General features: G+C 43.2%; 1 protein-coding gene across 1 annotated transcript in view; it reads right to left on the bottom strand.

Annotated features, from left to right (window-relative positions):
• LOC142938556 (cytosolic phospholipase A2 gamma-like) overlaps window positions 1-14528 on the bottom strand; it is a 49525-nt gene that overhangs the window by 24404 nt on the left and 10593 nt on the right. The window contains exons 3-6 of the mRNA XM_076081826.1: window positions 7988-8130; window positions 6417-6603; window positions 6211-6316; window positions 5871-6011 (exon numbers count right to left, since the gene is read on the bottom strand). Coding sequence (XP_075937941.1) covers window positions 5871-6011; window positions 6211-6316; window positions 6417-6603; window positions 7988-8130 — 577 coding nt within the window. The remainder of the gene's footprint in view (window positions 1-5870; window positions 6012-6210; window positions 6317-6416; window positions 6604-7987; window positions 8131-14528) is intronic.

Here is a 14528-nt window from a genome sequence, read left to right as displayed (position 1 = left end):
TGGGCTGAGACTGATGACATTTCACAAGTCCACGAGTTCACAAGTACAGAGAAGTACTCATATTGAGAGAGGCCCTCTGACCCCGGAAACAAAACATTGTACCCTGGTGAGGCGTGTGTGTTCTGGGAGGCACGCTAAACAAGCTTAGCAGGAAAACCAACACGCTACAAACTCTCCCCGCAGCGTTAAGCTGTTCCCTACTGATTCAAACAGGGCTAAAGCAATCGCCACACAATCCCCATTTCTCCAGACCATAATTCTTACTTTGTCAAAGAAAACAAAACCCCAAACTGAGAATCAAATGTCGAACACAATAACAAGAACAAACTCACAAGAACCAGTCACATATGACAACAAAGCATGACACATCAATCCAGCAACTCTGTGGCGCTAAAATACATATTCTGCCGCACACTAAAGAGCACGAGCCATTCAAATATTATTCACATCAGAGGGAACAACATTAACCATATCACAAAAACGACACCATAGACAAATGAACACAGTAGTAACGCTACTGCTGATGTAAAAACACAAAAGCAGTTCACTTACCACAGCTGCTGTTCACTGAAAGACAAAGTCCATCCTCCTTTCTTTGATTACAAATAGTTTAATGACGCCGTTGTACAGAACATCGGTGCGGTTCAGTTCCAGCCAGAGGTCCTCCTGCGAATGTGTTCATTGAGTTGTAGATCCACTCGGGTCTCAGCAGAAGTTTTCAAAACCACCGTAGCTTGTAAGTGTCCTGCTAGTGTCCTGTCCTACTATGGTGTCGTGTTGCTGCCTTGGTTAGCCAACTCAGGTTAGCGTAGCGTAGCTCCAAACAGCTCCAAACACCAAGACGCTCAGTTGCAAATGAAACGCATTCTTAGCCATAAAATGTGCAACGCTTCTCCGACGCTGTGAGCCAGAAATACCGTTTGTACAAATCCTTTTCCTGGCTGGGTCAGGGCTGCTAGCTGTGGGGTTGGCCGACCCTTTCTTACGATGTTCAGTTTTTCTGGAAATGTCCTTCTTGAGAAATCCGTTTCTCCTCCTTCAGCCATTGAGTGTTAAAAAACAAAGCTAGGTAAAAAAAAAAAAAATATCTACACCAAGCAAAACGCTAAAAATGTCATGTCAATGTCATAACTTCTTACATATCTTTCAACTTGAACTTACTACTAATACTAACTTCTGATCAGTGTTGCCAACTCCTCAGTAAGGAAAGTAGCTATTGGCTGTCCTAAAAGTCGCTAAATGACGTCGTTGCCTAATTTGTATAATTGTAAAAAGTGAGTAAAAAACACCCTAAATATGTTTAGAACTACAAATGAACTTTCTTCTGTTGATTCTTGGTTGTTGTTTTTTTTATTTTGCAATTGAAATAGGCCATCACTTCTTATGGACCCCGGTGTAAATCCCCGTCATAATGGAGGCATTGTCAGTCGTTATAACCAGGAGTTTCTCTTTTTTATTAGACAATTACATTTACATCCCGCTCTGTAAGCCAGGGTGGGATCAGCGGCGGCCTTGCGTGATTCATTTGCAGTCTGGACACGGAGAGTGGGTCTCCTCTCTGCTCTGACTGCTGCAGGGTCTGCTGCGCGAGGTTACTGTGAGACTGACCGCCTATGAATGCTTTGGGACAGTGGAGGGACTCGCGGCTGCAGAACGATAGTCTCCAAAACACCTGAAAAGTCTCCAATAACACCAGAAAAAGTCGCAAGAGTTGTCGCTAGTAGCTTTTGACAAAAAAAGTCGCCAAGAGGATTTGGAAAGTCGCCAGATTTAGCGAGAAAGTCGCCAAGTTGGCAACACTGCTTCTGATAGCTGATTTAGCGTCAAAACAGTCACGCTAGCCCACTGACCAATCACGCGCAGGTTAATGCTGACATACTTGTAGACTACCTCGGTAGCTCTAGCACGTCAAAGAATACGCCCAACATGTCAAACTAAAGATCTGATCGGTTCAACACTATGACAATCAACAATATCGTCCCCATATACTTTAATCTGCAAAGTCTACCTAGAGGGCCTCGGGCCTCTCTTCTTACCTAGAGACACAGAGGTGAAATCTGATTGGATAAAAGCTCTACTTAAAACAAGCTGCACTGGAAGCAGAGCAACTGAGGAAGACAGTAGCTGTGCAATGAGAACATAAGATAATAGGAAAAATAATTAGAATACATAATTAGTGTATTTGTGAAAAATTATTAAATTATATAATAGCTATAATTTTGTGATTCTGTTTAGGCCAGCAGAGAAGGCTTTGCTGGCCCTGACGGCCCACCACTGCCCATTTGTCCGGAAGTGTTCATTCATGAAAATGGCACCAAAGAATAAAAGGAAGAACTTTACAAGTTCGGAGATTTTAGTCCTGCTTTCAGAGACCCATAAAGGAAAGTCTATAATTTTAACAGCTTCAGACGTGGAATTTTCTAAAGCAAATAACGAATACTTTTAATGCTGTGTCACCTGAGGGTTGTTGTGTCAGTGAAATAAGGAAGAAATGGATCATATGAAAATTGCTTAAAATTGCCATCTATGACTGCATCAGGAGGGGTGCTGTGAAGTCTCCATCAGGGAAATGGATAAAACAATATGTGCCATAATAGATGATGTTGCACCGTCAGGCATTTCAACGGATGATGTTCCCCATGACAAGTGATGACAAGTGACGTGTTGGGATGATGCATGTGGAGAACCATTCATCTGTCTCTGCCAATATAGGAACACTGTCTAAAGACACGCTCTCTTTCAAGAGCCTGACGTGCTGCAGCATCCAAAAGAAGTAAATTAGCTATGACGTGCCTCGTTACACTTCTAAGAGACAAACTAACCTCAAATTAGTGCATACTTTTAGTTGTTCTGCAGTGTGAGATGTTCATATTGATATTGTAGTCAATAGCCAATGTTATATAATATTATAATTTAAATAGCAAGTGCTCCTTAATCACTCGTACAAGCCACTCTTGCACTCGACGCCCCCAAATTTGGGGGCTCTCGGGCTTAGGGGGGGTTGCAAATATCGTCCAAAAATGGCTCCCATTGAGAGCGAATATTGTGCATTTGTACATTTCATATACCGGATTAAACAGCAACGCATGGGCAACACTATCATATAAGTCACTTTTTACACACTCCAAACACAACTATACACTACTAATATAAGCAACTGGAAAATGTGGCATAAAACCACGAACTAACGGCTACCGAGCTAATGAATACATCGCTTAGCAGTAGCATTCAACGCAGAACCCATAAATGCCTTCGGTTTTTCTCTCCGTGGAACCACTACAAAGCTGTGAGTCAACAACGGCAACACAACAGTTCCCATCACCGGAAAAAATTATCGCCATCTGCTTACCTTTATGAAGATTTTGTGGAGAATTTCAGTATTAAAAGCATTATTAGTAGGATTTAATAACACCCCTGGTGGTGAGTAGAAGTGTCACAATAATAAATATGTTAGTCACAATATGTTTCCATATGGAATGTATTATGTTTACAAATATTCTCATTTATAGAGGATATTATATGTTACAGTATATTAACTCATTGAATGTATTAGATTATAGAAGTATAGTCACTGTAGGTATTAAAACACTGTAAGACTTGAGGGTCAGATAGGGATTCTGAGTGAGGTTTCACAGACATGCAGCAGCAAATGGAGGCGACCTCATCGATGGAGGATGGGGCCAGTGGGACGGTCAAATGCCAAAACTGACCACGACGGAGAGGTGGAGCCAAGATGTTTTGCGAGGAGCCAAGATGTTTTGCTAAGGGATCGATAATGGGAGGGGACAGAATTCAAATGAAGCCAATCACTAATCGCCATGGAGGGTCATTCACATATTTTATGACAGTGTCGGACACTTTCCGACTCTCAGGGGATACAAAAGAAGGTGTTTTAGGGAGTTTACCTCAGATTACTGCAGCTCTCATTTTCAGCTAACTGGCCGCGCCGGACTGTGAGGAGATGCGTGTATGTGGTCTCTGCTCTCGAGAACATTACTATTGATAGTTAATTCAGTTTGTAAGTGAATTTCGTGTAGTACATTAAATATTGTTTTTAATTTTGAACCGGATTCAGCTCATTCTTTCTGCTGCGCGTGCGCAGTAAGAAGCTCGCAGCAGAAGAGTACCTGCGGCCTGCAAGCTCCTTCATCCTTTGTTCTAACCCTAACAATTTCACAAAAATAACGGCGAAAATTATCCGGTTCAAAGCTAGAATCATTATTGACAACTGCATCCTGTCTGTTTCTCATCTGTTTCCTGTAGAAGGGGGGTCAATCTAACTTGTGGGATCCCGGGGGTGGGTGGTCAGACTTTTGGCAAATGGAATTTTACGCTCGGGGATGCGCGGCACTCTTTGCATCTTTACTCGCTAAAAATTCTGTCAATCAACACCCGGCTTCGACGCCCGCCTTCCTAAGACTCTGGCGCTTTGAAGGCGGGCTCATTGACTGAAATCAACCGATGATAGGCTGAGCTACAGCCCCATACACACACAGCAACTGAGAAAATCCTATGGATGAGAGCCACAAACAGGCTCTGAGAGGACCCTGGCTCTCAAAATGATTCCAAACGGCTGTATTTGGATGTATTGAATAATATGAGTGATTAAAAAAAGTGAAATATATATAGTTATATCGTATATAAAAGTACAATGTAAGAGCTGCAACAGCTGGTTCCAAAATGACGACCTCGCATTACCTCTCTGTACTAAAAGCCTCTATAACTTTCTTATTCTTCACTTTATCCCAGCCAAACGTTATTCTAGGACTACTGATCGGTTGTGCTATGATTTGGGAGAGTTTTTAGGCTGCCAGCTGCATTATTTCAAAAACATAATATCAATAAAAGTGCTTTTTCTTCAGGCAAACCTGAATATTTTCAATTTGAGCTGTGTAATATCTTCATGCACTATATTAACCAGCAACATATACACAATATTTACCCATCTGAACAATCTCACAAGTGTTATCTGAATTATAGCATCAAAACTTATTAAAATAGACCTTGTAGTTACAGAATTGTGGTCTCTTTAGTATGGGTATGCCATTTTCGAGCAGAGGCCTACAAATAGGGCTAGAGTTTAAAAGGATATCATATATTATTAACTTAAGAACCACTGTACGAGTGGTTCTTGCATAAGGCCCATGTACCGAGATTTATCTAATATCTGGTGAGTAGAGTCGCAACATTAAATTGTATTATTTTGCAGCATGGTGAGCCCTGTTATTTCTGTGTTGCACCTGATGTGAGTAGGCGGTAGCACACCTGGGCACTCGGTGTAGTCTGCCTACCCACTAGTGGCCTCAACTTAGATCCCAGTTTTGTTTAGTTTATGTTTGACAGGACATTAAAAAATATTAAGTATAGTGTAGCCTTTAGAGCTTTTATAAAGTAAGATCATAATAAAGAATTGCTTTTATTACCTTATTGGTTGCAGTAATTATTTTTTGATTCCTTAAATAAAACCGTTGGTTCATTTTACAAAACATTTGTCACAAATCTGTGTGCCTCATCACTTTTTATATTATATATTTAAGGTTCATATGTCCGTAATCCTTGGGGTGCAATTCCCCAGGTGGCGTTGCCCCTGCCACATATGCACTTTGTATTGTTTACAACTTACAGAACACTTGAGTTGTGTGTATATAGACATCTATATATAGACATATCGGTGTTTTCATACAATATCAATCAAAAGACCAATTTTTTTACTAGTATACATAAGTCCTATTCTATTTACCTTTGTCCAGATTTGTTGTCCTTGCTCCTAGCTGTGTCTATTTCTGTGTAAGAACATCAGGGAGCTGTCAAAGTGAACTGTCCTTATATGTGCACACAATCCTGGCCAATCCTGTGACTCTGATTCTGACCTTGTAGTTTGACCATATCCATCTCCGGCATTTGCTCCAAAAGCTCTCCGCTCTCGAATTTGCTGCCCAGGAGAGACGTTTCGATGAAGAAACCCAACTCTGTGAAACCAGCCTCGTGAGGGCTCACCTCGAACCATTTTCCTGAGAGACAGAAAGTCTGTTTACACTTGCAAGTCAATAGCCCCTTTCACATTGAGATTCTGTAATACAGCCGTGAAGAAGATCCGCCGTCACCATTTCACGAAGTGAATGGTCCAACAGTCCCGGTTCCAACAGGCTGTGTGAAAAGGGCTAATAACTCACTAAGGTCCTAATGTGACCCGTGCATATGAATGTGTACCTTCTATAGGACCCGATGAGAAGCAGTGCTTCTCTATGGCACCGTAGATGGGGTAAGGGTTGGTGACATTTCTGCTGGCCTCATCTGAAAGATGCCGTAGGTCCATCTGATGAAACACAATGTTTTTCAGGACTACCTTCATAACGGAGTGTGATGCGTTTTAAAATGGGACATATGAGTAAAAGTGTGCGTGTTTGCCCTGGTACCTGTTTCATGATCCCAGCAGAGGTCAAGACCCCCCAGATATCAGTGAGACAGAAGTGCTCTTCATTTGCCCTCTCAACCAACCAGGCCATAGCTGCCTCCAGCTCAACCCCAGGACCTGACAGCCTGGACACGGCTGTGTCCATGCTGCTGCTCCACTGTGGGTCACTGTAGATGGAGGCCATAGACCTATCAGAGGAGACAAGTACATTGGTTAAGATGAATTGTCATGGGAAAAAAAATTTAGCTTTTTTTCTGTATTGAACTATTGCATAACTAAGCTCTTATTTTATCAGTCCAAAAGCAAAATCAGGTAGAGAAGCCAACATTATTAATGGATGTAAAACTCAACCCCTGGCTAAATTTCATGTGGCCATCCTCTCTATGCTATAGAAACCAAGAGCACCCATGTTTACGATCATGTTTTGTGTGTGTGCATGCTTTTATTTGTATCTCTTTTGCCCTTCTTTGAAGGGCAATCAACTGGCTTTAGTGGGCCTTCCTGCCCTGGCTGGTTACTACTTGCACACATGAACCGATGCTTCAAAAAGGTTCTCTTTGCAGTCTGGCAGGCTACACAACACACCCACTTTACTGAACGACACGCCCACATTGCTACACAACATGCACCCTGAGATAACTTCTCGGATTCAAATACTTATTTTAGCCCAAACCATGTTTTCAACCTAATCAAGTTGTTTTTGTGCCTCAACCTAACAAAGTAGTTTTGCCTAAAACTAACTAAACTGACCTTTTCGAGGAGCAGTTTCCAAACTATATTATTGGTTGTGTTAATGGAAATGCACTGCTTGATAACTAGTTATGTTTTAGCATACAAACTGCTTCCTAATTGATCAATTTGCGTTAGTGTAACATAGTTGAAAAGGTTCAGGTTAAATCCTGCTAAATGGGAAAACTATGCCACCTGCTGTTGTAAATTTCTACCTGCACTGAATAGTAGATGCAAAGGACTATGGGTAATCCTCAAAGCAACATAGGATTCGCTACTAGGTAACGTGTCTGTGGACAATATAATGTTAACTAACTTTAAAAGTACATAACAGTTGAGCTGGCTTTATTTGTTTGGATATTATTTGTCTTAGATTATATTCGTCATGTTTTCTTTAAGTTAACTATATGATTTTTATGTGTTTTATTGCCAGTAGAAATGTCTCCGGTATAGCTAGCTAACACTAACGTGATGCCGTCTTTCTAGACAGAGCATGCACTGTTGTCCACAAATGATGACCATTCTACTGTTGTCCTTTGTCATAAATGCAGATGTGGAATAAACCTGCTGTTACCACAAGCCTGACCAGCTTCATAAGATTAATTTAGCCAGGAGACATCTCACAGAGGTCACATTAGCATTCCATGTACCAGTAAGATCTTAAGTCTTGAGTATTGCATGTCATACTCCTCTCTACTCGAGTCACCTCTGTTGTTCACTGAAATGCTGTAAAATAGATCTCTGAATTTAATCCAATTGTTTGTTCTGTTTTGTGTGTTGGTCTGTCAATCTGTTCAGTTCTCATTCATACACAAATGTGTGTTTAAGTGTGAATATTGTTACCATGTTGACCCAGAAACTCCTCCCAGGTAGAGCAAACTGTCCAGCAGACCTTCCTTTTCCATCTGATAGAGGGAACCCACCAGACCCACAGCTGCCCTCTGACCCCCACCAGATGCCAACAGAGTGATGTGGGGAACCGAATCCTTGTTGGAAACAAAGGAGAGCTGGTTAATTTGATAGCTGCTAAGCCAATGCATTGTAAAGTAAATTATAAGATGATGTCCTATTTTACAAACTCCATTGTAAGGGTTATTTATGAAGTTATTAGTAGTTGCTGTTGTATTAGCTCTGCATTCTTTTAGACATGCATTGAAACAATAGAATGTATTGATGTACTCTTATGTGAGCTGTTTAAACTTTTTTCTCTCTGCTGTCTGTCAGACTAAAACCTTATTAAAATAATATGGCTGGGGTGCCCCTATGGCTTAGGGTGTAAAAAGCCAACCATAAACATTGACGTTTTTGTGATAGTTTAATTCCCTATTTTATTTTGAGTTACTTCCCTCATGTGCCATGTTTGGTTTTACTTCCTGCCTTTGTCTGTTTTCTACCACACCTATGTTTCATTAGTTGATTAGCGTCTTGTGCATTTAGTCTGTTTCCCTGTTTCAGAGTCAGTCAATCTGCCTTATCTGCTGGTGTCTACGTTCTTGCCCTATTCTTTGTGTGTAGTTTTCCCCAGTGTTGAGCATTTTTGATTATTTTTGATTACTTGCCTGTTTTTGGTCTTCCAGTTACAGTAAATTACTCCATTTAATCATTGTATTACTCAATTCTTAATCTGTATTGTGGTCTAAAATTGCACTTGCTGGACCCAGCAAACGTTCTTTTTGAGGAACTATATGACTAATTTTATTCTCTGGTGTACATGTGTGGGAATTGGAGGAGAGCTCCTGGTGTATGGAGATTCTTCTCTGCCCATGGCACGCAGTGAGGTGATCAAAAAGCCATGGCTAATAAACTCTCAACCTGACAGTGGAAGGATTGCCTGTTCCTGCCGGGCACTCCACTGGTCCAGCCTTATTATCAGTTGCCGGACCTGGCCCCAAGTCTCTGTGTATGTGTTCCTGTGTGGTTCCGCCTCCATGTTCCAGTGGGGTATCGCCACCGTGGCTTTCCTCCACAGTGGTCTCTGTGGTCGACCTCCAGTGTGGTTTCACCAGTCGGTCGCCCTCGTTGATGCCCTAGCTGAGTTGCAGTTGCCTTAATCTGGTACTGAACTCCAGTTGCCGGAATCTGGTTCTTAACTCCAGCAGGATGCCCCATGCCCTAGCCAATTCTTCTGGTACCAGCCAATTATCCAGATCTCAAGTCTCGGCTCCTCCAGAGGAGTACCGCCTTCGATGCCAGCCTCAAGAGGGGTTCCGCATTTGACGCCAACTGAGGGCCTAATCCTGACCATCCCTTTGTTGGATCTCTTTCTTCCTTGTTTCCTGTTGTCTCTCACAGTCTAAAAAAATGACATTTATCAGAATCAGAATCGGAACCGTTTATTGGCAGGGTATGTTGCACATACAAGGAATTTGACATGGCGGGTCGTGCATAACATTAAACAATCAATAATCAACACAGTGCAAAAAGTAGAAGCATATTAAAATTTACAGTAAAATATAAAATAAAGTGCAGAGACAAACATAACAGGACTATAAACAAGTGAGATGTAAGTGTAATGTAAAAGTGTCGAGTGTATTTAAATAAGAAACAGGGATGTGCAGGTGAGTGACCGGTAGGAAATTGTCCTGGGGATGACAGAGTCAGTGGGGGTCCTGGGCTTTGTTGATGAGCCCAACTGAAGACGGGAAAAAATTGTTCATGTGGCGTGAGGTGTTGGTCCTGATGGACCGCAGCCTCCTGCCAGATGGAAGGGGCACGAACAGTTTGTGTCTAGGGTGAGAGGGGTCGGCTACAATCTTTCTTGCTCGCTTCAGGGTCCTTGAAGCGAACAAGTCTTGGAGGGACGGCAGACAGCAGCCAATCACCCTCTCGGCAGAGCGAATGATGTGCCCTTGTCCTTGGCTGTAGGACTAGAGGATGGACTCAACGATGGCTGTGTAGAAGTGCACCATCATTGTCTTTGGCAGGTTGAATTTCTTCAGCTGCCTCAGGAAGTACATCCTCTGCTGAGCCTTCTTTGTGATGGAGCTGATGTTAAGCTCCCACTTGAGGTCCTGGGATATGATGGAGCCCAGGAAACTGAAGGACTCCACAGCGTCGACGGGGGAGTCCCACAGGGTGATAGGGGTAGGTATGACTGCATTCTTCCGGAAATCCACAACCATCTCTACTGTTTTTACAGTGTTGAGCTCTAGGTTGTTCAGACCGAACCAGGTCACCAGATGGTCAGTCTCCCACCTGTAGGCGGACTCATCCCCACCAGAGATGAGTCCAATGAGGGTGATGTCATCCGTGAACTTCAGGAGCTTGACGGACTGGTGACTGGAGGTGCAGCTGTTGGTGTAGAGCAGTGGTTCTCAACTGGTCTGGCTGTGGGACCCACCATCACCCCTTAATGACAAGCCGTGACCCACGACCCAAATTATATATATATATAGATGTATCTATATATCTATATATATATAATTTGGGTATATCTATATTCAAGAAGTCTAGTAGTAACGTCTTTAGTAACGTCTCTGTGTAGTCAACAACTGTCAAATCAAATAAAGAAAGTACACCAATTATATTTTAACAATTATTATTCTCAGTTTTCAAATTGAACTGGATGGATTATAAATAACACATGAATAAATGTTCTTCTCATTTCAAGTAAAATAATGGCTGGATTAAAAAATAAATTACGTAACAAAATTCATTTTAGAAAAATAATTTTCACTGAATTGCCCTGCAGCTTGAAATTCAGTTCATTCAGGGTGAAGTGATGAATCCACAATATAATATTGTTTCTCATCTTCTAAAAAGAGAAATTAGTGTGGGAAGAATTCAGCTATATGAGTCTGACCAGTCAGAGTCTAATGACTCTATTCTCTCTGGTCATTTTCTCTTTTGGAGATGGTCCTATGATTTGACTTACTCAACTCACACCTCAATAGTCCTGCTCTGCTGTCTATCTCCTCGTCTCTCCCCCGTGTGTCACGGTGTGTGTACATCTCACTCAAATCAGGAAACTTGTCAGAATACCCATATTTGATTGGCTGAGCTTCATCACGTGATGTGTGTTTGTTTGTGTGTTTCCTGCACCGGTGTGTTTCCTGCACCGCTGAACAAGTGCCGTAAATGCTGGAATAATTCCGCTGCATAAAAAATGCCCTTCAAAATAAAATCACTTTTTTTTTTGTCTTTTTTGTCAGGCAAAGGATCGCGACCCACTGAAAACCGGACAGTTGAGAATCACTAGTGTAGAGGGAGAAGAGAAGAGGGGAAAGAACGCAGCCTTGGGGGAAACCGGTGCTGATGGTCCGGGAGGCTGAGACATGTTTTCCCAGCTTCATGCGCTGCTTCCTGTCAGACAGGAAGTCTGTGATCCACTTGCGGGTGAAGTAGGGCACGTGCAGCTGGGAGAGCTTGTCATGCAGCACAGACGGGATGATGGTGTTAAAGGCAGAGCTGAAGTCCACAAACAGGATCCTGGTGTAGGTTCCTGAGGAGTCCAGATGCTGGAGGATGAAATGAAGGGCCATGTTGACTGCGTCATCTACAGACCTGTTGGCTCTGTAGGCGAACAGCAGAGGGTCGGTGAGGGGTTTTAGGTGGGACAGGACAAGGCGCTCAAAAGACTTCATAACCACAGAGGTCAGGGCGACGGGCCTGTAGTCATTAAGTCCTGTGATCCTTTTTTTGGGGGGGGACGGGGATGATGGTGGAGGCCTTGGAAGTAGGCTGGTCTCCAGGGAGGTGTTGAAGATGTCTGTAAACACCGGAGACAGCTGATCAGCACAATGCTTCAGGGTGGAGGGGGAGACACAGTCTGGGCCGGCTGCTTTGCGGGGGTTCTCTTTTTCCTCTTGGGCCCTAGCCCTGATTTTAAGCCTCTGCTTTAAAATTGCATACCCATACTAAAAAGAGTGTATTTCTGGAACTACAAGGTCTATTTGAATAATTTTGATGTTATGATAAAGGTAACACTTGTGAGATTTGTTTAGATGTGTAAATATCAGTGTATATGTTACTGGTTGAGAGTAAATGAAGATGGCACACAGCTCAAATTGAAAAGTTTCAGGTTCGCTTGAAAAAAAAGCACTTTTATTGTTATTATTTCTTTGGAATGATGCAGCTGCAAGTCTAAAACCACCCCCAAATCATAGAACAATATGTGAACAGTCTCTGTGCAAAGTGTGACTTTGATAAAGTGAAGCAGAACAAAATTAGAGGTTATAGTACAGAGAGATCAGGTGAGGTCACCCAAATTGTCATTTTGGAACCAGCTGTTCCATTGTAATTTTCTATACTATATAACTATATATTTCACTTGTTATATCACTAATAGTCTATCCAAATACAGCAGTTTGGCTTCATTTTGAGAGCTAGAATCCTATCTGAGCCTGTTTGTGTCTGTGATCCATGGATCCATTCCTGTCTGCCTGCAGTTTATCTGTGTCTATGTAGACCTAACTCAGCAGCCCATTGGTCGATTTCAGTCAATGAACCCTCCTTCGACACGTCAGAGCCTAGAGAATTGAGCTGGGACAACGTGTTATTGATTGACAGAATCGTTAGCGAGTAAGAATCAAAACCACGCCGTCCCTCGCGAAGCGTAAAATCTGATACGCCGAAAGTCAAATTGTCCCCCCTTCGTACCCTGCCTTATAAAAGCCCCCTGTCATCACGGAAACAGTCACACAGGATATACGTAGAACCATTTTTTTAGCTCCAGAACTGGGAAATTATGCCTTTGACTTCATGAAAACAGCGTAAAGGTGAGGAGCTTTATGATTATTAGCGATAAAGCGGTTTGTGGTTCTGGGACTGGGATGGGTGAGAGGCATGGGCCCCTGCTGAGCTGGGGGAGGGGGACCTGGTGGTCTGCAGCTGGTTGACGGAGCCATGGGGGATGGAGTCAAGACTGTCCAATTGTCTTTCAAAACGACAGTAGAACTCGTTCAGCTCGTTTGCCAGGCATAGGTCGTTCATGGAGTGGGGGGTTTTTGGCTTGTAGTTGGTGATCTGTTTGAGACCTCTCCAGACAGAAGCAGAGTCACTTGCTGAGAGCTGGTGTTGCAGTTTCTCAGAATACAGTCGTTTAGCGTCTCTCACCGTCTTACTAAACCTGTATTTTGCCTCTTTATACATGTCCTTGTCCCCACTCCTAAATGCCTGTTCCTTGTGCAACCGTAGCTGTCCGAGTTCTGCTGTAAACCAGGGTTTGTCATTGTTGTAACTAACCTGGTGCTTGTTGGAACACAGCTGTCCTCACAGAAGCTGATGTATGAAGTTACAGCCTCTGTGTACTCATCCAGACTGTTGGTAGCAGTCCTGAAAACATCCCAGTCTGTACAGTCTAAGCACGCCCGAAGATCCTCCAGAGCTTCACTGGTCCACTCCTTGAATTTCCTCACCACAGGTTTACAGAGCTTTAATTTCTGCCTGTATGCAGGAATCAGATGGACCATGACATAGTCAGAGTGACCCAGTGCAGCATAGGGATGGCGTGACAGGCCCCGCTGATTGTGGTGTAACAGTGGTCTAAAATGTTCTCCTCTCTGGTAGGGCATTTAATAAACTGTCTGTATTTGGGGAGTTCATGACTGAGGTTTTCTTTTTTAAAGTCACCAAGGACAATAACTAAAGACTCCGGGTTGGTCCACTCTACACACATTATCTGGTCTGCGAACGCACGCTGTGCCTCCTGCACGTTGGCCTGGGGCGGAATGTAAACACCGACCAGTATGAATGAAGCGAACTCACGGGGGGAGTAAAAGGGTTTACATTATGATGAAAGATTCCAGATCAGGAGAACAGTGCTGCAGAACCACTGTCACATCGTTGCACCAGCCACTGTTGGAGTAGAAACAGATTCCTCCACCCTTCGATTTTCCGGAGAGCTCCGTGTCGCGATCCGCTGTGAACAGCTGGAAGCCAGCCAGCTGGAGCGCAGAGTCCGGTATCGATCCACAGAGCCAGGTCTCAGTGAAGCACAAAATGGAGGATGAAGAAAAGTCTCTGTCTCTCCCCACCAGTAGCTGAAGTTCATCCAGTTTGTTGCTCAGTGAGCGAACGTTGGAGAGAAATATGCCCGGCAGCGGCGTACGAGAACCACGTATGCAAAGACGCACGAGCGCACCGGCCCGTTTCCCTCTCCTATGGCGCTTCACTGCATGGGTTAAGGTGAGCACACCTTTTGACGATAATGTCCAGTAATTCCACAGAAGTTAAAAGAAAAGTTGGAAGTAAGTCCGCTGGAGTTGTTCCCCTGATGTTTACGAGCTCATCTCTGGTGAAAGAGCTCCGGGTATCACAGCAGAAAACTGAATAAACAACAAAAACAACACAAAACAATGCGCACCAACATGCCGAGGCAGCCAACCGCGGCACCATCTTGACTGATGTGTTAGCAAACAATTGTCTATTTACACATCCATGAGAC

This window comes from Anarhichas minor, unplaced genomic scaffold (assembly GCF_050575085.1).
Source record: "Anarhichas minor isolate MPS153535 unplaced genomic scaffold, ASM5057508v1 ptg000007l, whole genome shotgun sequence".
Lineage (NCBI taxonomy): Eukaryota > Metazoa > Chordata > Actinopteri > Perciformes > Anarhichadidae > Anarhichas > Anarhichas minor.
Note: the sequence above shows the minus strand (reverse complement) of the source record. Positions and strands in the feature narration are given on the sequence as shown.